The sequence below is a fragment of the Podarcis bocagei genome, assembly GCF_964188305.1.
Source record: "Podarcis bocagei genome assembly, chromosome: 1".
NCBI lineage: Eukaryota > Metazoa > Chordata > Lepidosauria > Squamata > Lacertidae > Podarcis > Podarcis bocagei.
This window is the reverse complement of record NC_138125.1, coordinates 71,041,358-71,068,684: the sequence shown is the minus strand read 5'-3', so window position 1 is coordinate 71,068,684 and position 27,327 is coordinate 71,041,358. Positions and strand designations below refer to the sequence as shown.

The 27,327-nt window shown below is 41.6% G+C and overlaps 1 protein-coding gene across 4 annotated transcripts in view; it reads left to right on the top strand.

Annotated features, from left to right (window-relative positions):
* Nucleotides 1-27,084, top strand: part of AMPD3 (adenosine monophosphate deaminase 3) — a 32,966-nt gene extending 5,882 nt beyond the window's left edge. For all 4 annotated transcript variants that reach the window (XM_081173035.1, XM_081173036.1, XM_081173037.1 and 1 more), the window contains exons 2-15: nucleotides 914-1,139; nucleotides 1,293-1,488; nucleotides 3,595-3,760; nucleotides 4,951-5,170; nucleotides 6,106-6,235; nucleotides 13,178-13,372; nucleotides 13,645-13,776; nucleotides 15,080-15,243; nucleotides 17,753-17,879; nucleotides 20,560-20,723; nucleotides 23,085-23,205; nucleotides 24,275-24,448; nucleotides 25,298-25,408; nucleotides 26,362-27,084. In XM_081173035.1, coding sequence (XP_081029161.1) covers nucleotides 914-1,139; nucleotides 1,293-1,488; nucleotides 3,595-3,760; nucleotides 4,951-5,170; nucleotides 6,106-6,235; nucleotides 13,178-13,372; nucleotides 13,645-13,776; nucleotides 15,080-15,243; nucleotides 17,753-17,879; nucleotides 20,560-20,723; nucleotides 23,085-23,205; nucleotides 24,275-24,448; nucleotides 25,298-25,408; nucleotides 26,362-26,538 — 2,303 coding nt within the window. In that variant the 3' untranslated portion in view covers nucleotides 26,539-27,084. The remainder of the gene's footprint in view (nucleotides 1-913; nucleotides 1,140-1,292; nucleotides 1,489-3,594; nucleotides 3,761-4,950; nucleotides 5,171-6,105; nucleotides 6,236-13,177; nucleotides 13,373-13,644; nucleotides 13,777-15,079; nucleotides 15,244-17,752; nucleotides 17,880-20,559; nucleotides 20,724-23,084; nucleotides 23,206-24,274; nucleotides 24,449-25,297; nucleotides 25,409-26,361) is intronic.
* The last annotated feature ends 243 nt before the right edge of the window (nucleotides 27,085-27,327 follow it).

Sequence of the window (27,327 nt, the reverse complement as noted above, 5' to 3'; positions counted from 1 at the left end):
AAAAGGACTGAGGTGTGCCTAATACATGCTGGATTGCATTCATTATTTCTAAGTTTTACTAGTTTCCGGTGGATATTGCACCAATTCACACAGCCAAATGGTTGAGAAAATACTGTGCATCTAAATTCAATACAGCGTAAGTCAAAGCAATCACTGCTCACCCCAAAGCTACAGTGCCCTCCCAGAGCTGCTAAAAGTGAGTTGAGTGGTGCTGTGGTAATTGTGGATGGAGTTGTGAGATGGGTGCTTAATGAAGGTATCATTCAACCACTTCATCACACATTGTACTTCGTATAAATAAGCTAAATTTGTGTTCTTTGTTTAGTCAGCCCAATTCATGAAAATTGACTTGTGCTTCAGTAATTGCCACAATCTAAAACTGTGCTGTCTTGTTTTATGTGCCCAGTGAGTCTTCTATTTTCCTCCCTTGACAGCAGCCTGCCACATGGTTTGAAATGCCTATTTTGTAACTCTGGGAAGTTTCAAATGTGATTTCTAGGGCTGATGTTTGGAAAGAGTGAGAAACTCACAATGCTTTGCACTTGCAAACAGCTAATGAGGCTTATTTTAAAAAATACATTCAAAATGTTTAGGATTGGAGTATAGTGATCATAGGCATCAGAATCAAAACTAGAAAATTTGAAAGACATCATGCAGGAGTGAGTAGAGCATTTCTTCATCTGATTTTGAAAATTCTTGTTGAGTAGCCCTAAGCTCCAAAACTGGTATTGCCATATAAGAAAATTATTGCTCTGGTGACTGTTAAAAGAACATAGTGTTCACTGAAAACCATTACAGTGGTGTAAAATTGCGCAAATTTTTGATGACTCTAGGATTAACTAAAAGGACAGTGATTTATTTTTGATAACTAACTGTAACATGTAGCCTGTAATTCCATATTTTCCCCCCTTAGCTGAGATGCCCAGACAGTTCCCAAAACTAAACCTCTCTGAGGTTGATGAGTCGGTGCGGCTTCTAGCCGAAAAGGTTTTTGCCAAAGTTCTTCGAGAAGAAGACAGCAAAGATGCCTTGTCACTATTCACCGTGCCTGAGGATTGCCCTATTGGGCAGCAAGAGGCGAAAGAAAGAGAGCTGCAGAAGGAGATGGCAGAGCAACAGTCGTTGGAAACAGCGAAAAGGTTTGTTCGATGACAATGCAGAAGTAACTTAAAGTCTTTAATTATATACATAATGGCAGGACATATTTGAAGTAAAATTTAACCATAAAGCTGATTTTGTTGATCTCGAGATGTGTCTTACTCACTTACGTGTTGTGTACTATGGAAACTTAGGAAGAAAAGTTTCAAGATGATTCGGTCCCAGTCCTTGTCGCTGCAAATTCCACCACAAGAAGTGAGAGCTCTGTCAGACACCCCAGTTGTGTCTCCTCCTACTCCAGTGCTTCCAGGTTCTTTGCAACCCGCCCAAAGGATGTATGATGTACCAGAATTTCAAAGAGTTACAATTAGTGGGGATTACTGTGCTGGGGTAAGGAATCAGTCAATTTTTCCTTTTTTAGAGAGAGAGAAAAGGGAAAAAAATGTTAACTGTTGTATGCTTGTGTAATGTGAAATTAAATTGTTCTTTTATAAAGCTTATATTTGCCTAGTTACTCTAGAGATTGTATTCCAGGGCTAGAGAACCTCTAGCCTGCCAACCCCCTAGTCTTTGGCACCTGTAAAGCCATTTTGACCCAGCCATGCTCACCTGACCTACACCTGTCATCCGTTGTGGGGCAGGTAAACCTGGCTCAGCTGAAAGGGGTTTGAAGGCACAACTGATGGGCAGTACCTGCAGAGGGCGTTGCAGGCACTGCTAACCAGCTGATCATTGGGTCTTTCATAGCGATGTGAAGGCCCAGAAACCAACATTTCCCTTCAATTCTCTCCCCTCCCCATTCTTTTTCTGCGCCTTCACATCTCTGGTCTTGCAGAGCACTTTGCAGTGGGCTTTGCAAAGCACTCAGGCTGGTTTCAGAATGTGCAGGCAAAAAAAGGATCACTTGACAGCACTGTGATCTCAGGTGACTGACAAATAGTCACCCAACTCACCTGTCAGATTTGGCCCACAGGTGGTAGGGAAGATAACAGTCTTGCCTGTTAGTTAAATTCAGTTCCCCACCCTTCTCTGTGCAGTAGACATGTAACACTTGTCAATTAACAAAAACACGATACAGTATTACCATCTTGCTTTGGAATACAGATATAAGTTATTACCTGTGTACAAGATAAAAAATGACCTGCACAGGGATCAAAGGAGGCCTTTATTCTCTCATCCTCTTTTCCTCCTGGCCTTCAGTTAGGGGCACAAAGAGCTGAGCAGATTATAACATGTCCAAATAATTACCTGGAATAGGAGGCCCATGCATACCTCCCATGGTGACTTCCATATTCCATTTGTGCAGGTAGGCGGTTTCTTCTTGGTGTATATGTAGCAGGTGCACGTGTGAAGCAGCACTTGGCTCTCCAACTTCAGATAATGATCAAACATGTTGACATGAACATGTATTGCTACCTGGCAGAGAGCTGAGGTAAAGGGGTTCTCTTATCCCAAGTGAGATCTCTTCCAGCAAGTGTTGTACATCCTGTCTGATCACATTGCTATCATTTCCAAAACTACTATATACAGGTAACTCACATCTTACGCGAGGGTTTCAGGGGGCCACAAATAAATGCAAAAACACATAAAGCAAGGAACCCCTGGAACTGCCTACCCAACCCGTTGCAAGGTGGAGGAGGGCTGCTCACCTGGCTTTGGGAAGGCAGCGCGAAGGCTCTGGGATGCTGCCAGAGCCCGCTTGCTCTGCCTTCCTGAAGTCGAGTAAGCCTGTGCTTGTAGCTATGTGTGAGTGGGTTTTGTCCACTCTCCATTTATTTATTCCCATCAACCCCCTCCGTTCATAGCTGCAAATATGTAGGTAAAAGAAGCGTAAGATGCGAGTTACGTATATATCCAGGGTGCTGGTAATCTGGGTTACTGTACATACTTTCTTAAAAGCTTCAAGATTCAGCTAAAGTTCACCATTACATTACTGATCTATGTAGGGAAGTATTAAGACACAGGTGGAACTGTGCATGAAGTATTTACATGTTATTATAAGAAGCCTTTTGCTTCATCTGGAGGTAAATGCATGAAGAATTTTGATTGACAATATAGGGTAGATTTGACTGTTTCTATAATGGTTTAGTTCACTGGTCTGCCTAGATGAAATCCTAATGACATTTGTAGGCTATATTGAAACCTCTAGGTCTTAATGCCTGTCACTGAGATGGTAAATATTGAACCATTTTACTTCACAATACAAGTGGAGGCTGCCACAATTGAATGCTCATCCAAATACAGATTTTCTTCAACATAGTTAATAAGATTTCAGAGAACAGTCTCCTCCATGTTGTACTAGTTTTCTGTGTGTAGAGAATTCTTGTGTATAGAGGAACACCCACTTACAATCTACAGTGGTACGACCAACACATTGATTTATTGCTTCAGTGAGAAGTAGGCCTAGCTGTCAAGCAAATGTGTTTCGGATTAGTGTTTATAGTAGCATTAAAACCCCCCAACTCTAGTGGTTAATTGTATGATTTCTCCCTTCAGGTTACTGTTGATGATTATGAGCAGGCTGCCAAGAATTTGGCAAAAGCTCTCCTTATTAGAGAAAAGTATTGTCGCCTTGCTTACCATCGCTTTCCAAGGACAACAGCCCAATATTTATGCAGTATGAGAAATGAACAATGGAAAGATGAAGATGAAGTACTTCCAGGTAAATTAGCTGCAGTTTTTTTAAAGGTTTTGGTGCATGAAAACCTAAGAGATGATTAACTTTTACTGTTCTTAATATGCCCACTTGATCAATATTCTGGTAATAGTATTACTTCCAGCCTTGCATTAGGTTTTACTCTAATAAATGTGTTGCCATTTTGTTCTTCAAGAGTAAATAATCACATAAAGATATAGGGATAGTGCAGTTCTGTGCAATATATTCACTGCTGCTCAGAAAAATGCTAGTCAAGTCCATACACTATGCTTGGTGGCAAATTAGCAGTGCACTTTCAATATTTAATTGGAGGTTCAGCAACCATCACTCCGATAGGAAGCATTGTTAGTTGAACTAATCACCCACAGCATTATACAAGTAAGTCAGTTCCTCTTGCAGCTTTGCTAGATGGGGTTTTCCCCAACCCTTGTTTTTGAGGAATGGTGAAAGTGGGGATTAGCTTGTAACCCAGTTCAGATATGAACAGGGATTTGCACACCCAGCTTTCACGTTTAGCATGCTCTATCCTTCTTGAACATATTGGCTTCAGCCCTATGCAGCTGTGCAAATTTTGGCCACAAAAATTCTTCCCTCTCAGCAGCGCAAACATCAAACCACAGGTGGACACCTTGTGCCCCCCCCCCCGATGTTTTTGAATTTCAACTCTCATCAGCCCCAGCCAGTATGGCCAATGGTTACTGTAGGTGTAGTCTGGCAATATTTGGAGGGGGTCACTAGTTGTACGCCCTATACTTAAGACTGCAGAGATTTTACAGAGCGTATTTTGATTTGCATCCTAATTCAAAATGTTTATGTTGGTGTATCAGCCCCATGTATAATATCACCTTTTTTCATACTTTCTTGGATAGCTTTCATATAACACATTCTGAACTTCTGGATTTTGGGCCATGGATGCAGTTTGGTCCATGGTAAAGAACATTACCATAAATATCAAATATCACTGAAATAAATGGTTAAGCATGAGTTGGGTTTCACTCCATGTTTTGGGGCTGATACGTACCATAGTACCATGTTGCATAGAGTTAAGATGACATTCATGTGACAATAGATATCCTATATAGCACTTCATGATTTTCATGTCTATTACTGCTCTTTTTTTGTTGGAATATTGTGAATAGAAACAATACTGTATTTTGAATGATGACAGAAATTTATTGATTCGGACATTTTTATAGATTTTCATCCACCCCCAAAAGACCTGCAGGACCTTTACAATCTTGATGATTCTCCAGGGAATCTGGATTATGTTGTAAAGATGAAGGCAGGCATTTTCTTCGTTTATGAGAGCAAAGAAATGATGGAAGCTGATGAGCCGTGGAACTTGCCTTATCCTGATCTTCAGACTTACACCCTTGACCTCAGTCATGTGCTGGCTCTCATTGCAGATGGCCCAACGTATGGCTTTGTTTAACTTTGAGAATTCCCTAATGCTAGCCTATTGTATGCTTCAACAGTTGTGCTGCTGCTATGAACGTCAAACCTATTATGTTAAATGATGTTCTGGGACGTACAGTGTCAACCAGGGGTGGGGATCCTCAGACCCAGGGGTAATCTGTGATCTTCCAGAACTCTCTATCTGGTGCTTCGACCTGTCTCCAGGCCACACCCACTTCCCAGCTATAGACCTTCTCCTGAGGTCATGCCTTTCTCTAGCCTGACTTTGCATCCTCCTTGAGTGTTTTTTGTTGTTTGAAATGTGCCCTTGATCTCTGATACAGTGGTGCCTCGCAAGACAAAATTAATTCGTTCTGCGAGTTTTTTCGTCTTGCGAATTTTTCGTCTTGCGAAGCACGGTTTCCCATAGGAATGCATTGAAACGGTTTCCCATAGGAAAAAGGAAACAAACTTGCAAGACGTTTTCGTCTTGCGAAGCAAGCCCATAGGGAAATTCGTCTTGCGAAGCAACTCAAAAAACGAAAAACTCTTTCGTCTTGCGAGTTTTTCGTCTTGCGAGGCATTCGTCTTGCGAGGTGCCACTGTATTGACTTTTGGTTGTCTGTGTGAAGGACAAAGAAAGAGGGTCTCACTTTAGTAAATGTGTTTAGGTTTGCAGTCGTGAGGTAGTTTTAATAGTCTGAATCTCTCAAATGTGGGATTGGAACAGGGTTGATCAGTGGCAGTGCTTGACCTACGGCTCCAGTATTTTGCAACACCTTTAAGAAGAAGGAAAAGTTACATTTCTAATTCTTAAGTGGATATCTGATTCCTGCATTGCAGGGGGTTGAAATAGATGACTCTTTGGGTCCCTTCCAATTCTATGATTATTTAAGTAAAAGCATTCTCATTTGCTGTCCGACCATACTTAAGGTACGGTGTTTCCTTTTCCGCAGAAAAACATACTGCCATAAGCGGCTTAACTTTCTAGGATCTAAGTTTGGTTTACATGAGATGTTAAATGAAATGTCTGAACTTAAAGAACTCAAGAGTAATCCTCATCGGGATTTTTACAATGTGAGAAAGGTAAGTACGAAAAAGATTGGTCTGTGATTTATTCTAATCAGTGCCACTTTTTAGAAGCATTTGATGTTAAGTTGAATTAAATATTATGGAAAACATTATTTCATCTTGCGGCAGTATTATTCATAATCTTATGATATGCGTAAGGAACAGCAATAAAATGTTGCAAGAAATAGCCAAAGTGGAGAGGGTTGAGCTGCTTGGTCAAAGGATGAGATACAAAAATAATCAAAATCTGAATTGCTGACTTTGAGAAAAGAAAAAATGTATAAATGAAATAGGGGATGGGAGAACCAGTTTGGAATGATCGTGCTACTAAAAGAAAATCCTATGCCTATTGGATTGTCTGCCTTTAAAAATAGTTCAGAGAAACCACCTTCAATGTCAAAGGACATGGTGTGCTATTACATGGATTTTGACAGTCAACAGCCTAAGAATGTCTGGCAAAAAGATTGCATGTTCTTAGTAGGGGCATAATGACCTTCCTTAGGCGCGGATGGCATAAACATTACCCTCATAGAATTAACTCTGCTTTCTTCCGGCTTGCTGTGAACTAAGAATCTCAACAGCCAGAAGTGTTGCTTAATTATTGCCATATAACATGTCTTGACTGTGAATGGGTGGCAGCTTTGCCGAGAATTGAAAGCAGCACAGTAGAGATGAAGTAGTATATGTTTGGTTTCACAGGGCTTTTTTGTTTTAATCTTAGCCTTTATTAATGCAAAGATTTAACACTTCAACACTTTCTGTAGATAATGCAACCACAGTCCTCTCCAGACTTTATAGAGTCCAGGCTAGAACTGTGAGTTCCTAAAAACAGCAGCTGAATTCTGCTATTAGTAAGTCATAAATTAAGACTTTAATTTTTATTGTTTTATTGTATTAATGCACTGGACTCATAAGTTTGTGAATGTATAGTATGAGTAAGGGTTTGTGTAGGCCTTCAAAATATGTGCTAGTTTAAAGGGATTTATTCTCACTAAGAATAAAATGTTTCCTGCTATCTAGCTGGCACAGATCCCTCAACCAAAAAAAATCTTCATTTGCATGCCCTTTTCTGATCTACAGTACTAATCATTCAGGGCATAACTCCACATGGTTGATGAAGTTGGTTAGAAAAATAATTTTAGAGAAGAAAGAAACACTGAAAAGTAAAGGAAAACTTAGTCTTCCAGGCTCTTAAGAGCTGTTCTTTTCATGGCGGTGTGCATAAATTAATACTTTTATTCGATGGCACTGTGGTGAAACTATGAAGAATGTTGAATAGTGCATCTGCATTGGTTGATAAAGCCCTGTGTTAATGTACAGAAAAATATATTTATGTACAGCATATTGTGATATAATGACCTTTTTTTTTACAGTGCAGAGTCAGTATATTGTTATATTGCTTCTGTTCTCGGGTTTCAAAATAGGTTGTGCAAGAAAAGAAGTCATTCCTGGAAAGTGTGATTAAGGCAGTAAACAGAACAGGTTGAAACTTTTCCAAGTGAACTGCCAATGTCCCCAGATTCATTGGAAGTACTTATTCAATGATTTATTTACAGTAAAGTCTTTTGCAAAAACAATACACACTATGACAACCCCCTCCAAAAATAAAAGAGAAGACCCTTAGAGGAAATCAGTGCCATGCTCTTTTAATTGTTCATTGAGTGCAAGCATTTTGGCTTGCCATCTGAAATGATTGCCCCTGTCCTCCTCCTCAGGTCTTGAGGGAACCCTAGAGGAATAATGGGGGAGGGGAAACAAAATAGGGGGAAAACATCCAGCTTACAACTACGTTCCACCTTTACAACATGTGTGCTGCTGACTCTCAAACTTCGGGATTGTCGGAATAATATGCAACAAAAATTTAATCAATTTGCATCATGCAACTCAAATTGGGTCCACTAGAGCCAGACTTTTAAAACAATGTGGACTAAAGTAACTTCTGGGGCCCCTTCGGGATTAGGGGCGTGAAAGCTCAAGATTCATTAGTTTCATAGTAAATCCACCCTGGCAACACTCCTCATTGCTGGGACAGAGGGGTGTCACAGTACAGAGCAACTGGAGGGGCACAAGTTCCCAACTCTTGTTTTAAAAAAATTGAAGCTGAAGCCATTTTAAGCTTTCAAGATCCAAAGTTTTGTAAACTGCTTCTGCTATTAGGCTAATATCTTATGATGCCCCAAGGTGGAAAAACCAGTAGTGTTTATAGTGAGAGACTATGAAAGGAAAGTGCTGGAGAGACATAGATCATAATTCTGAACAGGGTGACCAAGACCCTTCTGTCAATGTAATTATCACTGATCTAAATATGGAATATTTATCTATCTTGGTGACAGGTTTAATAGAGACGTGTTCATAAGAGTATCAAATGACACCTGTGTCATTGAAATGTTGGAAGGTGTCAAAATCATTCAGTGTGCTTGAAAGCTTAGCTTGGGTTGGAGAGATGTAAAGTACTCGTTTATAAGATTGTCCTGTAGGTAGATTGCTGGAAACCACAGGGAAGGAGATTGCTGTTGCACTCAGTTCCTGCTTGTGTGCTTCCCACAGGCATCTAGCCAGCCACTGTGAGAACAGGATGCTGGCCTAGATGAGGGAGGGGAGGAAAAGGTGGATGGAGAAGATTATGAGGAAAAGAATAAGAAGGCAGCAAAAATATATTAGTGTGATGCACCTCTGTTTCAGTTGCTTGCAGCATACCCTCCAACATGTTGAATCCCAAAACCGAGATGTGCCATAGAGCCTAAAAGATGAGCATTTTTCAGGGCTGTGCTCTCGTGGTGCCCAAAAACGTGCATTTGGGGGCACCTCACTTTTTTCAAGGTGAGATCTCGCCTGCGAAATCACATGAACAAATATATATGTACCTCTGTAGTAACTTTGCTAGGGTGTGCAGGAAGGAATATGTATAAATATCTTGGGATCTTGAATTAGACAATAGTCTGAAAAATATAGAAAGGCAGGATAAATTTTATTTAGTAAAAATTGTTTTTACAAATAAATACATTTCTGTTAAGAGGAAATGTTATCTGAGGACAGGGTCAGATAACTATAATGGACTTAAAATGACTGTGGCAGGCAAAAAATAATTGGCCACACAGCCTTCCAGATCTTGTAAGGGTATAGTTCAGGTTTATATTGTTTTTCTGCCTAAAAATTATACCCTTAGCTCAGACTTCATCCTCCTCTAATAACATTAAATGTGCCAAAGTAAACTTAATTTTGCATGTTTAATGGCTGCACAATTTTGAATGAGCAGTGATTTTGTGATTAAATATCCTTGTGTTAGTAGATGTTTTAAGCATCTGTTTTAATACAGCTGTTGATGAAACTCTCTAGGTTTTAGTGGAAGTTGTTACAAAGCACATTTAATGGAAAATTAAAGACTAAATCCAGTGATGAATTATGTACAATGATCATAAGAACCAAAGGTTAATGGCATGTAGCCTGATTCTGCTTTTTGTGGAAACTGATTTGCAAAGCTGATTTTAAATTATGATGGTGAATAATAAGTGTGCGCTAATGAACTGTCTGTTTATAGAATGCTAATCAGTTTCATGGCATTTACTACCTTCTGAAAACTCCAGGAGCTTCAAAAACTGGTTTTAAGCTCAAGAGTACATTGTGACCTTTAGATAACATGCTGCTCTGTGTGTCTTAACATTTTATTAGGTACACTTGTGGAGATGGTGATACAGTAATGAGATCCCATTGGAAAAGTAGTGTTCTAAGAAAATAGTAATAGCTAAATAGCTAGGCATTTTCTTTTACTCAGAAGTAAGTTCCTTGTGTTTTGTGGGATTCCGTGGAAAAGCAGGAAATTTGTCAATAACATGGAACTTCTGTTTGTGATATGTGATGGCTCATTCACACATGCAGTAAGTTTGGAATCAGCTCACAATTGTGGGACAGAAGTAGCTTACCATTGCTTCTGTGAGGACAAATTAATTTCCAGTGATCTTTCCTTCCTCATTGTATAAACCAGGTATGGGGACCCTTTGGCCCTGAAGATGTTGCTGAATTACAGCACCCTTCAGCCATAGCAAATGTGGCCGATGGCCAGGGATAGTGTGAGTTGCAGTTCAGCAGCATCTTCAGGGCCAAAGGATCTCCACACCTGGTACAGAATCATTAGTGTTGCCTTCTTGGATCTCTGAATTGAGGCCAGAACTGCAAAATGAGCTGTTGAATGTGAGGCATTTCCCCCCTCCTCAGTATAAACATCTTTCAGGTGTTATGAAGGTTCTATTCCTTTTCATGGAACAAGTTTGGCTTGGTCGGGGGGGGGGAATTATTAAATACAGTGGTACCTCTGGTTACGAACTTAATTCATTCTGGAGGTCCGTTCTTAACCTGATTTACCACTTTAGCTAATAGGGCCTCCCGCTGCTGCCGTGCGATTTCTGTTCTCATCCTGAGGTAAAGTTCTTAACCTGAGGTACTACTTCCAGGTTAGCGGAGTCTGTAACCCGAAGTGTTTGTGACCCGAGGTGTTTGTAACCCGTGGTACCACTGTATGCAGTCATTTCCATTTGACATCCTGATAAAGACTGAATGTACTCTCTGTAATTTGCATACTCAAGCTATTGCTGCTGTTCTCACTTTCTTCTATGGAGCTGATTATGATTATCAACAATGTATAAGACATCAAGTATGAGACTGCTCCTCCATGAAAGCCCTCATTGAGTTGGGTGTTCTTAAAAAAACCCATGACCCTCGTGCTTGCTATAAATAAATATTATATCATTTACAGAGCCAAATACACTGTGGCTGAAACTTCCAACAAAATCATCACAATATTGTTATTAGATTTACTACCCATTCTTCACCAAAAGGTCCCAGGGTGGGTTACAGCAATATAAATACAGTATTAAAAACAGTTGCACACAAATTACAATAACAGCTAGAGTGAAGGTGCCAGACATGCTTCTGTGGGGAGGGGCTTCTACAGAAAATGCCACTTCCTAGGTCAGTCCCCTGCCCAATGTCTGAGGGCAATGCAACTACCAAGAGAGCCCCTTCTGCTGGGTGTTTGCTTTTGTTTTGTTATCATGGCAGGATGTGGGCCAGGTATCTCACTCATGCTTAGTTGTCATTCTGTTTTGTATTTAGTGTAGCGTGCTGTACCTTGATTTGTAATCAGACATTCTCTACTAAAAGTATTAATATCTTTTGTGATGTATGTAGATAGTCCTCCAGGCTAAGAAGTTGTCAGGATAGAGTGCCTCACAGATGATTTCAACTGTTTGTTGGATTGCTACCTATTGTTTGTCTCATTGAGTCTGCAGAGTGGAAAACATATCTTTTAAATAGAACTTGCTTTAGCTTAAGAGCATGGGCAAGAGAAAGGTGTTGACAGTACTTTCCTGTCACTTCAGGGAGTCTGAATAAATTCCACCTTAGAGCTTAAATTAATACTGGCTTCTTGAATTTCACCTTCCCAGCAAAGGGGTTTATCTAGACTCCACTTTAGTGGTGAAGGGAGCACTCATTACACACCTGGTGATAATGTGCAACATTTTGCCTAAGGTCTGTGGCAAACACTGCCAAGAGCTGGAACTGACATTGAAAAACATTGAAAACATTTTCCCCCTCACTCCTGCAGAAGTAGTTTAGAGCAACCCCTTTGCCCTGGAAGTGAAATTGACATTGGAGGCAATAAAACTGAGAGGCTGCAGAGATGAGGAGAAATCGTATCAATTTCATCTTTCCTTTTCCCCATCTTTGAAGTCCTTGTAATACAATTCTCAGAGCCTTAGCAGATGCTACACACCCAGTTTTTTCCTTCTGTCCTTTCTGCTGCTACTGAGAGATTGTTTTTTTCTCATGGAAACAGGAGCATTCCTTCAGTCCCTAGGGAAACAAGACAAATGAAGATGTTAAAATGTGAAATACTGTACCTTACTGAATAAAAAAAATAAAATGCAATGAATTGTGTAACATAATAATTAAATTCACTAAAACTACTACTACCAATAATTGATTGTTTATACCCTGCCCATCTGGCTGGGTTTCCCCAGCCACTCCTTAGTATGTTTTTATTATTATTTAAAGTATTGCAACGCAATGATGTAGCTTCAGGATCATAACAGTGGATGACTTCACCACTATTCTATTAGCATTATTGTGACAGACATCTTCACTAGAGGTCAGGGATATGCTGAGAAACAGGAAGTAAAATCAGGTCAAAATAAGACATATTTGACAGGAAAGGGGGTGGGAACAGAATAACACATTTGGAAAGAAAATATAAATGTATAAATGCAAAGTCACACCAGGAGGGTCTGTGCAGAATGCATACATAATGACTTAGATCCAAGGGACTGCACAAGGGGTGGTGGAATTCACTGATTTCTGGTGACTTCTCCCTCCTACTGCAGCCTCCTACTTTACATGCATTATGTTTCAGAATAGCCTCCCAATTTTCAGGAGTAGATTTTCATGAGGCACCCCAGGCTGCAGGAGCAAGGAGGAGATGGAAAAGCCCATTCTGTGAATGGGTCTCTACTCACAAAATGAACATTCACTAACTGTAATGCAGGTGAATATGTGTTGTGTCTCACAAGCATGTTGAATTCCAAATGAACATCTTACAACTAGTAGGACTCTTATCCTTAATAGCTTTGACTGCACATGTATTCAGAATAGGCTTCCTCCTTTTCTTTTAAGAAGTAACATCTGACAAGAGCCTGATGGCTACATTTGACAAGACTATGGGAATTTTGTGATCCGTAGATTACATTGTTGGTGAAAGGGGAGTTCAACCATGTAAGAATATTCTTTCTCACTCCCAAAAGCTGAAACCTGATGACTCTTGTTGTTGCTGAAGTTAGTGCTTCATAGCACACTGAGAGAAAGGTGCTCAATATCTTTCAAATCACCTGCTGTGCCAGATGGCTAATAGTAAAATATGCATGCTTGATGTGAGCTGAGCCTGAATAATCTTGTTTGTGATTTCAGGTTGACACCCATATCCATGCTGCTGCCTGTATGAACCAGAAACATTTGCTGAGGTTCATTAAACACACATACCAAACAGAGCCAAACAGGATAGTGGGAGAGAAAAAAGGCAAGAAGTTAACTTTAAAGCAGGTGTTTGAAAATCTCAACATGGATCCCTATGACCTCACTGTAGACTCACTAGATGTCCATGCAGTAAGTACATTTTGACCAGTAGATGAAATTGAATATGGAGATCAGGATTTTGTACTTGAGCCATGTATGGAGGGAGAAGATTACTCTTTTGGTTTTTGTGATATATTTTTTCTGTTACTTAAAGAATGCTTTAGTTAAGAATATATATTGACATTTTGATATTTTACAAGTAGATGTAAATAAATACATTGCAATAATATGACTTAACAATATGTGAGTTGTTAAAAACTGATACTGAGTTTATTGAATAAGCATTTCCCTTCTTATTTCAGGATCGCCAGACATTTCACCGATTTGATAAATTCAACTCCAAATATAATCCAGTTGGTGCAAGTGAGCTGAGGGACTTGTACTTGAAAACAGAGAACTATATTGGTGGTGAATATTTTGCTCGTATGGTGAAGGTAGGCAGCTTTTGAATCCTTTCAGTCACTGTGTCTCTTAGTGTCTTGTAAAAACACTTGTAATGTGAAATATACTAATTGCAGCGTATGCTCCTGAGCCAAGAAGGTGCTGAATCCTGAAAGCAACTGAACTTCACATAGAATACAAGATGTCTTGTGTGATAGACACGTACATCTGTATAAGCTAGACGTGCTCTAAAGTTGCAAGGTTTTCTGCTCACCCTTTTTCACAGGAACTGTGGTATAGAGATGTGTGAGTGAGGTTAGGAATGTACTAAAGGACTTTTCAAAGCTGGTAACTTTACTATTTTTTTCTGCAGTGCATCACAAAAAGGTGTTTAAGAGGTGTACAAGTCCCATTCTTTGTGTGGTTTGGGGGCTGTAGTTTGAGCAAGTTAGAAAAAAATGTCAGTGGACATGAATAAATTTGTAAACACACATCAGGGTTCTCTGGATCCTGCACTAATACCGTATTTTTCGCTCTATTGGACGCAGTTTTTCCCCTCCAAAAATTGAGGGGAAATGTGTGTGCATCCTATGGAGCGAATGCAGGCTTGTGCCATAGCCGCGCGCAAACCCTTCCGGCAGGGAGAGGCTGCACGTGGCTATGGCTTCTTTAGCCCCTCGCAGCCTCTCCCGGGAGGGAGAGGCTGCACGGGGCTAAAGGGGAAGCCAAAACAGCGAGTGGGATCCATCCCGCTCGCTGCCTTGCCTTCTTCCATAGCTGCGTTCAACCCCTCCGGCAAGGAGAGGCTGCACGGGGCTATGGATTCTTTAGCCCCACGCAGCCTCTCCTAGGAGGGAGAGGCTGCACGAGGCTAAAGGGGAAGCCAAAACAGTAAGTGGGATCCATCCCGCTCGCTGCCTTGCCTTCTTCCATAGCTGTGCGCAACCCCTCCTCTAAGGAGAGGCTGCACGGGGCTATGGATTCTTTAGCCCCACGCAGCCTCTCCCAGGAGGTAGAGGCTGCACGGGGCTAAAGGGGAAGCTTGTTCCATAGCTGCGCGCAACCCCTCTGGAAGGGAGAGGTTGTGTGCAGCCTGTACGCTGCTCTTTGGGGCTGGGGGGAGAAAATATTTTTTTCTTGATTTCCCCCCCTAAAAACTGGGTGCGCCCTATGGTCCGGTGCGCCCTATGGTGCAAAAAATACGGTATATTGGGCGGGGGGACTGCATAAAACATGGCTAACACTCTAGATCATTGTTATCAATGGACATATTTCCAAATTAAGATCTGTGTGTAAAGCTTTTGTGATTATGTGTTGCTCCTGGCAGAAATGTAATAATGGCTTGGTTTTGAATAGGAAGTTGCCCGTGAACTGGAAGAAAGTAAATACCAGTACACAGAACCTCGGCTGTCCATTTATGGACGTTCTCCAGATGAATGGCCAAATTTAGCTAAGTGGTTCATCAGGCACAAAGTTTACTCACCACACATGCGTTGGATGATTCAGGTCCCTAGAATCTAGTAAGTATCTTTGTGTCATTGTTTTTTAGCCTTATGGGTGCACTTTTTCTCTCTATCTGAATAGTGGTTTTTTTCTCCCAAGCATTACTTCATCATGTAATTACTTTTTCAAAAATAATGAGGAAGTCTGATCTAATCTTCTCTCTTCTCCTGTTGTAATGCAAATAGCCTTGCCTCATGGCAGCTACCACAGTATCCTGTGTGAAGCAAAGAGGACAAAACTGGACAACTCAATTTCACTTTTTTCTCTCAGTCGAAATACATGTTACCTTAAATCAAGTGGGGAACCTGCAGCCCTAGGCCTTATTTATGAGGAGATGTGAAAAGGGAGTGGAACTGAGAATGGATGGAGTAATAGAAAGTCAAGGGATGAGGGACTCACTGCACAGGGCCAGCCCTACCATTGCACAGTGAGGAAACTGCCTTGGGTAGTTAATTTTGAGTGTTATTACTGTATTTTTACTCCTATGGAAGAAGTGATGGTGGTCTTTTCTGTCTCAGGCACCAAAACAACTTGACCCCCTTGATTTGGGGTTTCATTTGCTATTCTGCCTTGGGTACCAAAATATATTGGGATGGCCCTAGGCCTGCACTCAATCAGTTCAGGCCCCTGATGAGCAATTTGTCCCTTTCCCTGTCAGCCACTTGGGTGGTGCTGGAAGGGGTGGAGAGAGAGAGGAATGGGATATTTAAGAGAGGGAAAAGAGGGAGGCTCTGAATCAGCCCACCAGCAGTTCCTGCCTAATCTATTGGCATGCAGTCTTTTACAGGACAGGAAAAAGTGGTTCCTCACCTCGTGCTTTGTTACATGGCTGCCCATGCCCCATTCTTTCTCTCATTAATGTTTAGGTAAAGGAAGATACATGATGTGACATTGTATTTCTGTACAAGTGTTAGCTAGTTGAACAGAGCGGGGGGGGCGAGGTAAAGAAATGTTGTCTTTGGTCACATCTTTTGTACACAGCTTTGAGGGTCGGTTTTTTGGGGGTTTTTTTTACAATCAAGCAGTGTATCTCTTTTATGAAACCAACATCACATGTAAATATCACTGTTGTGTAAGCTGCAGAGACATGTTTAAAAGCCAAACAACACATCATCTTAAATATGGGGCTGCTGCTACACCCCCCAAACGTCTTTTGGTACATCTGGTTGAAGTAGATGCAGCTTAGCTGGGTGGTGGCTGGGCTGAGCTTGTACTCTAGGTACTCTGGACCTGTGTGCAATGGCCAGCACCACCCTGTTAATGATGCTGGCACTGTCTCTGATGTACATATATCAGGGCAGGACTGGCGCCATTAACAGGGTAGAACTGGCCTGTATACACATGCTGAAGGATTTGGGAGCTTCTGCTTGGCTCCACAGCCTACCCTGCCAGGCTAGTACATGTTTGGAGGCCACAATGGCGCCCCTCAACCTTTGCTGGGTCTGCTTTTAAGGCTGAACTGAAAACATGTTTAAAATGATGTAAAATATCAACCTCAATCCTCTGTAATTTTTGTGATTGTTTAATCAAAACGCACTTCAAACTAGCAATGGGAATTGGTCTACATATCAGACTAAATGCAAGCTGAAAATATAGATAAATAATTTTCATACTTTTAGTGTGATAGGGAACTAAGGCTGGCATACTTTTAACTATAAATTTTGCATCTGTAAGTACGGTATCTAAGACATGGTTATTTGCTAGAGATTATGATGCATGGCCAACGTGCATTGACTGGGGAGCTAAATAATGAGTCCACTAGGCACTTCAAGTCCCCATAAATCACATTACTCATTAGGAAGCAGGTTGCTATCATTAGTTTTTCTACTCAGCATAATGCAAACAAGTATGCATGCTGCATTAGTCACTCAAATTGAAGCTCTCATTAGGAGAGATTTCAGGACTGAATTTTGAGACAATATATTTTGTTTCGGGGCAGGTTTGTAAAGGAAACTAATTCTCATCAGGTAATTACTAGCTAATTTTATTGATTGATATTTGAGTTTAAATCTTCCTTGTTTATAATGAAGAATTAAAAATACGACAGGTCAGTTAAAGCATAAGCTGTGTGTGTGTGTGTGTGTGTGTGTGTGTACACACACACACACACACACACACACACACATACATGCACACATACTGTATGTAAACATTAAGCAGAATGCAAGTTTAGTGGTTAATGTGCTTAACATCTGGCCATTGTGCACTTTCCCTGGGCCTTGTGGAGAATGTGCACATAATCTATCCATGAAGAGGGAATTGTGTACATAATATACATAATCCCCAACAGGCCTTGGGAAATATTGGCTGGATTTTGTACATTCTCCAGCCATTCTGCATAATCCCCACATGCTTTGGGGAATAGGCATATCTTAACTGCATTCTGTACATTTACCAGGCATTATACACATCCCTTGGTCAGTATACTTGGTCTCTAAGAATCATGCCTTTTTTCTAAGCAAATAAATTTTAAATAAATAAATAAATTTTAAATAAATATATATTTAAGATTCTTGTTTCTTTCAGTGATATTTTTAGGTCAAAAAAGATTCTGCCTAGCTTTGGCAAAATGCTAGAGAACATCTTCTTACCTCTGTTTGAGGCAACTATCAACCCATTGGAACATAAAGAGCTGCACCTCTTCCTTAAATATGTAAGTCTGTGGATGACCCTTCTTCAGGGCTGCATGTATCAAGTCGTTTTATGATCACACTGCATGCCTTCATTTTGTATTGGGTGTAGAATTAATTGTTCCAAAACCCATAACTTTTTGTTTTGTTCTCCTCTCTCCCTCCTTCTAAAAGCAAGTTTCTCATCCTTGGAACTGCAATGTTTTGGAAATACTTGGTGGGATGAAAACTCAAAGAGCCACAGAGACAGGGGTCTGAGCAAGGCTCCTGGTGAACAGGGCACCCATGTTCTGCATACTGCTTTGCCTGCCCTGGGGATAGCAAAAACAAAATAAATTATGCAAAATAAGCACAAGTTGCATAATTTATACAGGTTGCCAAATTCAGTTTCTTTCTCGGTGCAGAATTTCAGCTACTTCGGCACAAAGTTCTGGTTTTTCTTTTGTGTATGTCATTAAGAACACCTGCCCCTTCTCTGCCTTGCTCCAAAATTTCTCACCACTAAGTGCAAAGGCCCTCTCCAAGAGCCACAGGCTCATATCAGTAAGATTTGAGTGTGTTACTGTTTTTAGCCATTTCCCCACAACTATGTGCCAGTCAGATGGTGGAATTCAGTTTAGTCCCCCATCCGCTGATTAGGTACCTGCAGTTGTCAAAGCTGCCACCGCCTGCCGATTGAAACTGTGTGCGCATTTCCTAATACAGTGGTACCTTGCTTGGCAACCGTTTTGGATTACAACCATTTTGGATTACAACCATGTCAAACCTGGAAGTGTGTGTCCCTTTTTTTGGATTACAACCCCCCCCCCTTTTTTGGGGGATGCCCCATTGGCTAAAGCACACCTTGGGTTACAACTTGTTTTGGTTTACAACCAGACCTCCGGAATGGATTATGGAAGTAAACCAAGGTACCACTGTACAGTAACAGCAACCTGTTATGCTTTTCTGGCGCAGCTCCCTCTGCTGGCGAAAACTTAAAAATGCTTCAAGTTTTATGATTCTACCATCTTTGGTGTGAACACTGAGCAGCTTTTGACAAATGAGTGGCACAGAGCTGTTGTGGGCCCTGTGGCTGTGAAAGAGGTGTTTGCTTCTAGAACATGCAGCTCTGCCTTGATTGGCTGGCCTGAATGTTCAGGGCCTCTCCTAGAGTGGCATGGAAAGTGCTGCTCTTATCCATGCAAAAGTTACATCAGATGCTGGAGACCTTACGGAAGGAGATTACAACTGTGGCTTTTCCCTACTTCACTGCTGCCCCAGATTCCAAGAGGGCATGGGCTTCTGTGCTCCATGTTAGGTACTGCTGACATTACATGCATGGTACAGGAATGCAACAGGCCTCTTCCATGAAAGTGATGTGAGAAGAAGCCGCCCAGGATACCACCAGAAAAACAGTCCTTGTGGCAGGTGAACTTAGGCAGTTTGTGAGGTCTGGTTGAGGTGGAGTTGCGGCAGGTGTCGACACCTCTATATTATTATTCATATGTTTGTTTGTTTGTTGCATTTCTATCGCACCTTTACCCCCCCATGGAGCTCAAGCCAGTTTACATAGTTTTACATAGTTCTCTCGCTCCTCACTAATCCCCACAACTACCTTGTGAGGGAGATAGATTCAGGTAGGTAGCCATGTTGGTCTGACACAGTTGAGCTACTGGACATTTTTCTTATGAGGGAGGTTAGGCTGAGAGGTAGTGACTGGCCCAAGGTCACCCAGTAAACTTCATAGCCAAGTGAGGAATCGAACCCTGGTCTCCCAAGTACTAGTCCAGCACTCTAACCACTGCATTGCCACTGGCTCCACATGTAAAACTCCACTCTTCCTCCTTTCAGTAGGCAAGCCTTCCCCAACCTGGTGCTCTCCAGATGCTTCAAACTGCAATTCCCATCATCCCTGACCACTAGCCATCCTGGCTGGGGCTGATGAGAGTCCATCATCTGGAGAGCCTTGTGTTCCACACCTCTTCTGGAGAGTCTGCAATGCTTTAGTGGTGTAATGGGTTTAAGGAAGACTGCAATAGGACTTTCTCGTCACATACCCAAAGTGTTTTCTTGCTCAGCAGCCGTCAGTCCTGTGACATGGGAGTTTGGGAACGTTCAGCATAATGACACCCTGGGCATGAAGAACATTCTATTAAAATAAATAGTACCCAGGTGCAGTGGGGACTCTATTTATAGTAGGCATTTTCATTGACAGCAACATTTCTTTTGTAAACATGCACATTCTGCTCTGTAGAAATATTAACGACACTGCTTAAGCTAGTCCAATCCCAGTTTTATATGGCTGGAAGCTGAACTGTTTCTGAGTAAACCATTACAATTTGGGTTTTGGGTTCAGCTGTGATTCAGACTATTCTGGTTCACAGTTTAAACCAATAAAGGCTTGGCATTCAGATTTGTATTCCCCACCCTATCACAAAACAGTATGATGGTTATGTTTCTTGATTGTAGTTTAACTATTGAGGGCACACACTTCAGTAGGTAGTGTTTGATTGTGTGGGATCTCTTCTGCCTTTGCTATGTGGAAGGAAAAGGAAAAATTGTGGAATTTCTGGCCTAAGATACAAGTATCAACACCTGAGTGCCCACTCCCTGTAGTAGTGACTTGCCATGCAGACAACTAGCCAAGCCCTGACTTTATATATATATATATATGTTCATGCTGAAGTTGATTCACACACACATCTGTTTTTGTTGGATTCCTAGGTGACAGGGTTTGATAGTGTGGATGATGAATCCAAGCATAGTGACCACATGTTCTCTGACAAGAGCCCCAACCCTGATAACTGGACTAGTGAAAAAAATCCTCCATATAGCTATTACTTGTACTACATGTACATAAACATCATGGTTCTGAACAACCTTAGAAAGTAAGTAGTAGTGTTTTATATCTTCTTATCTCTGCATCTTTAGTAGAAAGATATAACATGGAATTTGAAGCATAGCTTAAATCAGACTAACATTGTCAACTTAAATGTAAGTGTTTTTATGATCTCCTTTCTAGAGCTGCTCCCCCCCCCCCCCGCAAGCACCCATTCCTGATTCTACTTCTAAGGCTTTTTAAAGACCGCCAATTCAGTCCAAAAGGAGGAAATGATTGAGCAAAACAGCACTGTGCAGACTTATGCATCAGGTTAGGATTGTACACGTGTAGCCCTGGGTGGCAGCTTCTGTAACAGGGCTGATTATCTGTGGGCCAGAAGAAAAGGTTGAATCCAGCTCTTCTGTCCCTGCTCCTGCCATCTAGGCAGAAAATCAGTACTATTGAAGAAACTAACCAGGACTGCACCAGCTCTGGCCCTAGTGTCAGACTTTGCAGTCTGAGGAAGTATGAAAAGATCATATTTTTGTATGTGTAGCGTCTCTTGTTGGCTAGGGATGAAAAGTGTTTTTTTAATCTCATAGACCAGGAGCAGCTAACTTGAGGCATGTAGGCTGGCCCACCCAATAGGTTTTTTGCAGCCCCCAAGACCTGTCCATACTTGTACTCCTTTTCTTTTATAAAAAAATAGTAAAAAAGAGTGCTTGTTTTTTTAAAAGTATTGACTTCTGCTTTGTGCCCCCACTGCAATACTGTGATTTCAAAAGGCTTTTCCTGCCCCACTGTGTGCCTAATACACCCCCCCAAACCCACATTACTAACCAATCTTGTGGGTCTATCAGTCTGGAAAAGGTTAACCCCCTCTGTTGTAGATCCATCAACTGCCTAACATACAAACACACACACACACACACACACACGCACACACACTTTTTCAAACTTATGGTTTCTGGATCAAACACACTTTGTAAGGTTTTGTTGCACTTCAGGCAGCATCTGGAGAGCATCTGAACCAGCTTTCAGTAGATTATAGAAGTAATCAGTACTTCTTCATTAGATGTGTGCCAAAAAACATCACTGACGCCTATAGAGTAGTGTCCAGAGCATCATTAGTGATCCTCTTTGTCTGGTCATGATTAGTTTTGTATATTGGCACAGTGAGCTATGTGTAGCATTGTCAGGGACTCAGGAACAGAGGCACAGGGGAGAGAGGAGATGGAGAGCGAAGGGGAAGAATCGGAGGGGAGCGTAGGGGAGTATGGCAGTGACCCGAGAGATTCCATGAGCTTCTCCAGCGAATCAGAAGATTCCCAGAAGGAGGCGCCCATGGTCAGGGCAAGGGGGGTCCCGGGGGGGACACACCAGAAACAAGGGGCCAGCGGGGACTCCCAAAGCAGCAGCTGGAAATCAGGACCAGTTTCCCCACCAGAGCGTAGTGGGGGGGAAGAGTCCCATGGGGCAGGGCCAGCGTCTCCTCCAGCAGGGAGAGAAGATGAGTCAGGGCTGACCACGCCTCCATCGGAGAGTGAGGGAACGGAAGGGAGATCGGGTCCAGCTAGCCCCCCCCGAAGGGGGAAGCAGTGACAGGAGCAGTGTAACGGTCAGGAGGAAGGTTGCCGGCTGGGCGCGCGCGCCAAGTTCAAATGTACAGGCACGCGGGACAGCAGAAAACCCGGATTGGGAACCAGGTCCTAAAGCCCGCCGGAAGCAAGGAGAAGAATCAGGGGATTCAGCGTCAGAAGAGTCTAGGAAGGGTGAGACCCCAGCTGACAGGCGGGGCCAGAGGAGGAAAGAGCAAAGGAAGAGGTGGAGCAAGGCTAGAGTCTTAAACTGGTGCACGGGGGGGAGGAGATTCAGACGGAGCTTCGGCGGTCTAGAGTTTCAGACGTAGAGCTGCACGCTGCGGTTGTCAAAGTGTAAATGAACTTCAATAAAGACTTTTGTATATAACGACGAACTGGCGTTGGTCCTTGGTGAGCTGGGACCTTGGGCAGCTCTGACAAGCATGTTCCCTGTTTTTGCATGTGCTTTCATCCACCCTTTAAAAAGAATAATGCAAAGCAACCTGTATTTCCAAGAAAAGAAATGCTCCACCATTTCAATAACATTTTATATTTTAAATTAATTTAGTCTTGAACATTTTTTGCTTGAGAACATTATCTTAAAAAACACACACACACACACAAAACTATAGGAATGAAATTGACTACACTGGAACTTGCTTCACAGGATTGTTTATAATCTTAGGCCTCACTTCATTCATTGTCTCAGGTGCAGTTTGCTTGCTAATGTAACAGATGTTGTGAACTTGCATAATACAAGTTATTTTATAATTACTTGGGAATTAGTTACAAAGTGTGAGTGCATGATGACAATTTTTAAAACTTTGGTTTATTTTAATTTTCTGTAGGGAAAGAGGCATGAGTACCTTCCTGTTTCGGCCTCATTGTGGAGAAGCTGGATCGATCACTCACCTGGTGTCAGCATTTCTTACTGCAGACAACATTTCCCATGGATTACTGCTGAAGAAGGTACAGCCCTTTGCAATTCATCTAGTATAAAATATAACCATATAGGGTTAGAGCGTTAGAATGTCAGCAAATATGAAATATGTCATCTATAAATTTTTAAGAGAATTGTCCACTGGGTGGCAGACTCGAGACAATACAATTCTAATATCCACAGTTTAGAAACCTTCATCAGAGCTTTCCAAAGTGTGACATGGTAGTGTGTCGCGTGAACACTCCCTGCACTCCTCCAGGCGCTGGAAAGGGGTTAGTTTAACCTCTTGTTTTTCTAGCAAAACTGATTTACTGTGTCACGAAATGAGGCATATCTCTAAAAAGTGTGTCACCAACATGAAAAGTTTGGAAACCTCTGCCTTAGATGTTGTTAGAAAAACAAAACTGTGTGCCCTTCTATGAGAGCAGTTAGGTACGCCATTGTTGTTCTACTGTTGGGGGATATCTAAATGCCTTTTCCCAAAGGAAGAGCTGCTGTGAGGTTATCCCCAGCATTCATGCAGCAATTCTGTTTCTCATTCTCCATTTTTGGTCCTCTTTCTGAATCCACCGATGCTTTATTATGCCTGTTCTCACTGCCTTCTTGGAGCTCAGGTCATTTCTCAAAATACAGACTCTGTAACAAGGAAAATGTAGTTTTGGTTACATATACAAAATCACACTTTGGTCACTGAACGTGGGGCTGTCATTTGGTCAAAGATTTGAGGTTTTGCATTGCAGAATCCTGGCTTTTAAGGGGCTGGGTTGTTCTAAATTCACAGTTCAATTGTTACAAACAGAATGCATTTATATTTAACACTTCAGTTCATGGTAAATCATTGGTTTAATATCCCAAGCATTTTTTTTATTTTTTATTTTTGAATTGCTAATAAACTTTATTTAAACAGATAATTGTAAAGTACACAAAATAATAGTACAAAAACAGCTGCCACAATACTAGGAAGAAAAGGAAGGGTTAAAATGTTCCCAAGTTTAATGATTGAAGTCAAGCGTTTTCCATTTCCTCTGACTGAATATCTCCTTTCCTGTTATCTTTCTGTACCAATGAATAATGGCTCTCTCTGTTATTTTTGTCCAGAGTCCAGTTCTCCAGTATCTTTTTTATCTTGCACAAATCCCCATTGCCATGTCCCCTCTTAGCAACAACAGCCTATTCCTGGAGTATTCAAAAAACCCACTCCGAGAATTTCTACACAAGGGACTCCATGTTTCTCTGTCTACAGATGACCCAATGCAGTTCCACTATACAAAAGTAAGTAATTTTGGAAGTTCACTGCATTTCAAAATGAATTACCGTAATTTAAATCCCCCCCATCAACCCAAGAAGTAGCCCAGTCAAATGTATGTTTATGTGGAAGAAAGTCCTTCTGCATTCCATGAGCATAGGGTTACAGCCATGATATAATAGTTAACTCCTACTCACGGTAGAATCATGACCATTAATGAACCCAAGCTAGTCATGTTTACTAACTTCAGTGGGTCTACTCTTGAATTGGACTGGCATTTAATATCATTCATAGTCCAACAGTCGGTTCCAGAACAATCCTATGTTAGCTGTGTGTGTGTGTGTGTGTGTGTGTGTGTGAGAGAGAGAGAGAGAGAGAGAGAGAGAGAGAGAGAGAGAGAGAGAAATACTGTCATTTCCTAAGGACTGTTGGATTGCTGAAGCCAGGAGGACAGTTTTTCTTACTTTCCCCTCCTCTCAGTAGGAGGGAATTAACTATGTCAGTCCCAGGACTTTGCATAGTTGAGGGTTCTTTTTGATGGGATGCCAAGGGAACAAGGGAGCTTAGAATCCTGCAGGTCCTCAGCCACTCATTTATAATGACTCCTCACCTGGCTCTTGGCTGGCTTTCTGTTTGCTTCCTTGCTTTGTGCTTAAATCCTAAATCTTGAATATATAAGCATATATATTGTCTGTCTCCAGGCATACCTTCCTAAGAACTACAACTCAGTTGGCAATGATGTCTGCAGTTCTCAGCAATTAGCTCACCACTTGAGATGGTCCAATAACCATTAGACAGTTGTCTTAACAGAACTTATTTACAAGTATACGAGTGTGTTTACATAGCTAGTAAATAATTATATTTTATGTTTGAAGGAAGCACTGATGGAGGAATATGCCATAGCAGCTCAAGTGTGGAAACTGAGCACTTGTGACTTGTGTGAATTAGCAAGGAACAGTGTACTACAAAGTGGTTTGTCGCATAAGGTAAATTCCGTGCGCTGCAGGAAGTTCTGTTTTGTATGTGCTGCTGTTTGTGTTACACGTCAAGCTAGAATCTGAGTGCAGCTGGAAGCCTGATTGGAATGGGGACTGCAGTCACGCTGTAGTAAACATGTGGATGCATATTTATCATCTGATAGGATAGTCTGAAAGTTGAAAGGGAAGCCAGTGACTGAATATCCTGACTGTTTGGGTTTTTTGACAGAGGGAAAAATTGAGTGATTGACTGCCCAGGGCTAGAGAGTGAATGAAGGCCAAGTTATATCACAAAATGGTTACTACATGGTGGCCTTATGAAATGGCTCCCATGGAATTGTCTTAAATCCATTTTGTGTAGGAATGCATTACAAGGACCAGAGAAATTATTCTCTTACCTCCATAAATCCCCCCTGTGCAGTGATGTGGAATCATCCCAGATCCATGTGTTTAGGCACTATGCAACATGTACAAGGAAGCTGCTACTGGAAGCTATTCAAAGCAGCCTCCAGATGCCATTTTGGGTCAACAATCCCTCAGAATATGACATTACAACTGAAGACTGTATTACTGCCATCTACCTTCTTCTCCTTGCCCTCAGCTGCTGTTTCTTTTTTTTGGCAGTTTTTTCCTCTGCCAGACTAAATGCTGCTGCTGAGATGACTCCCTCCATGGTGTGGGTGGTTAACATGTTGCTGGACTTAAACTTCATCAGGTCAGCCAGCATGGCCAACACTTAGGTGTGATTAGAGTTGTAATATCACCTGGGAGCAACCACTGGTCTCTGGTCCCCCTCGCTCCCCTCCTCCCTCCCCCTCCTTCTTGCTTTTGCTGGGTAGGAGAGGCATCTCTTGTCCAACCCAAGCCCTAATGGGTTTTTTAAAAAGAAAAAAAAGCATTACCTTTAAAATTCAGAGCAACTTTAAGTTGATAATCATCTTTAAACGTTGTTTCATCCTTAGGAAAAACAGAAATGCATAGGGACAAACTATTCCAGCGAAGGGCCTGAAGGAAATGACATTCGAAAGACTAATGTTGCACAGATTCGGATGGCTTACAGATATGAGAACCTCTGCAACGAGCTGAGTTTCCTAGCTGATGCAATGAAGACAGAAGAGATTACTGCACTGTCAAAATAGCTACAGTATCGTGCAAAGGACAGAAGCCTGTGAACATAAGAGGACTTGAGCAACTGCAGGAGGGAGAGCTGCCTGGTGATCAGGAGTCTTACGTTGCGTCAGACTTGGCTGCCAAGTCCAGTTTCTGTAAGCATAGTTAGGGCTGCTGTACATATTCAGATGCAGGGTCTGAATCTTCTTTATGCTGCAATTAACGTTTAAAAGTGCACTCCAAATCTAGGCATAATATTTATAGTGTTTGCATCTGGGATACGTGAGTGTCTGCTTTGAAACAAGCAACATGCTGCAGCTTCTGGCAGCACACATGCACCTCTTTTGCCATGCTTAGCTAGCAGTAGGCAAGGATCTATGGCACTTTAATCTCTAGTGTGTGTACACTCTTTGATCTGTATTGCAATGAATGTAGGGAAGAAAAAGAATATGACCAAAGAGCTGCATGTTTTTCCTAGTTGCACATGCTAGGAAAACCTATTCACCACTTTTGTCTACATTTTGTCTGTCTATACTCCCAAAAAAACCCACAATAAATCGTAGGTGTGGCCATTGCTCTTGTAGTTTCATTAAATCTTTTAAATTGTCCTTTGGTGACTAGCAACATCAGTCATAAATGTTTATGCTGATTTACCATTATGTTTTCTTATGGTGCACCGGCATAGGGTCTGAAACTTATAGAGCAGTCCTATGTATGTCTACTCAGAAGTCTACTCAGAAGTCCTCTGTCCCTTGACTATCCAGCACTGTTCAAATCTGTCAGTCCCTGGAACGTAATCCCCACGTAAATTGCAGGCT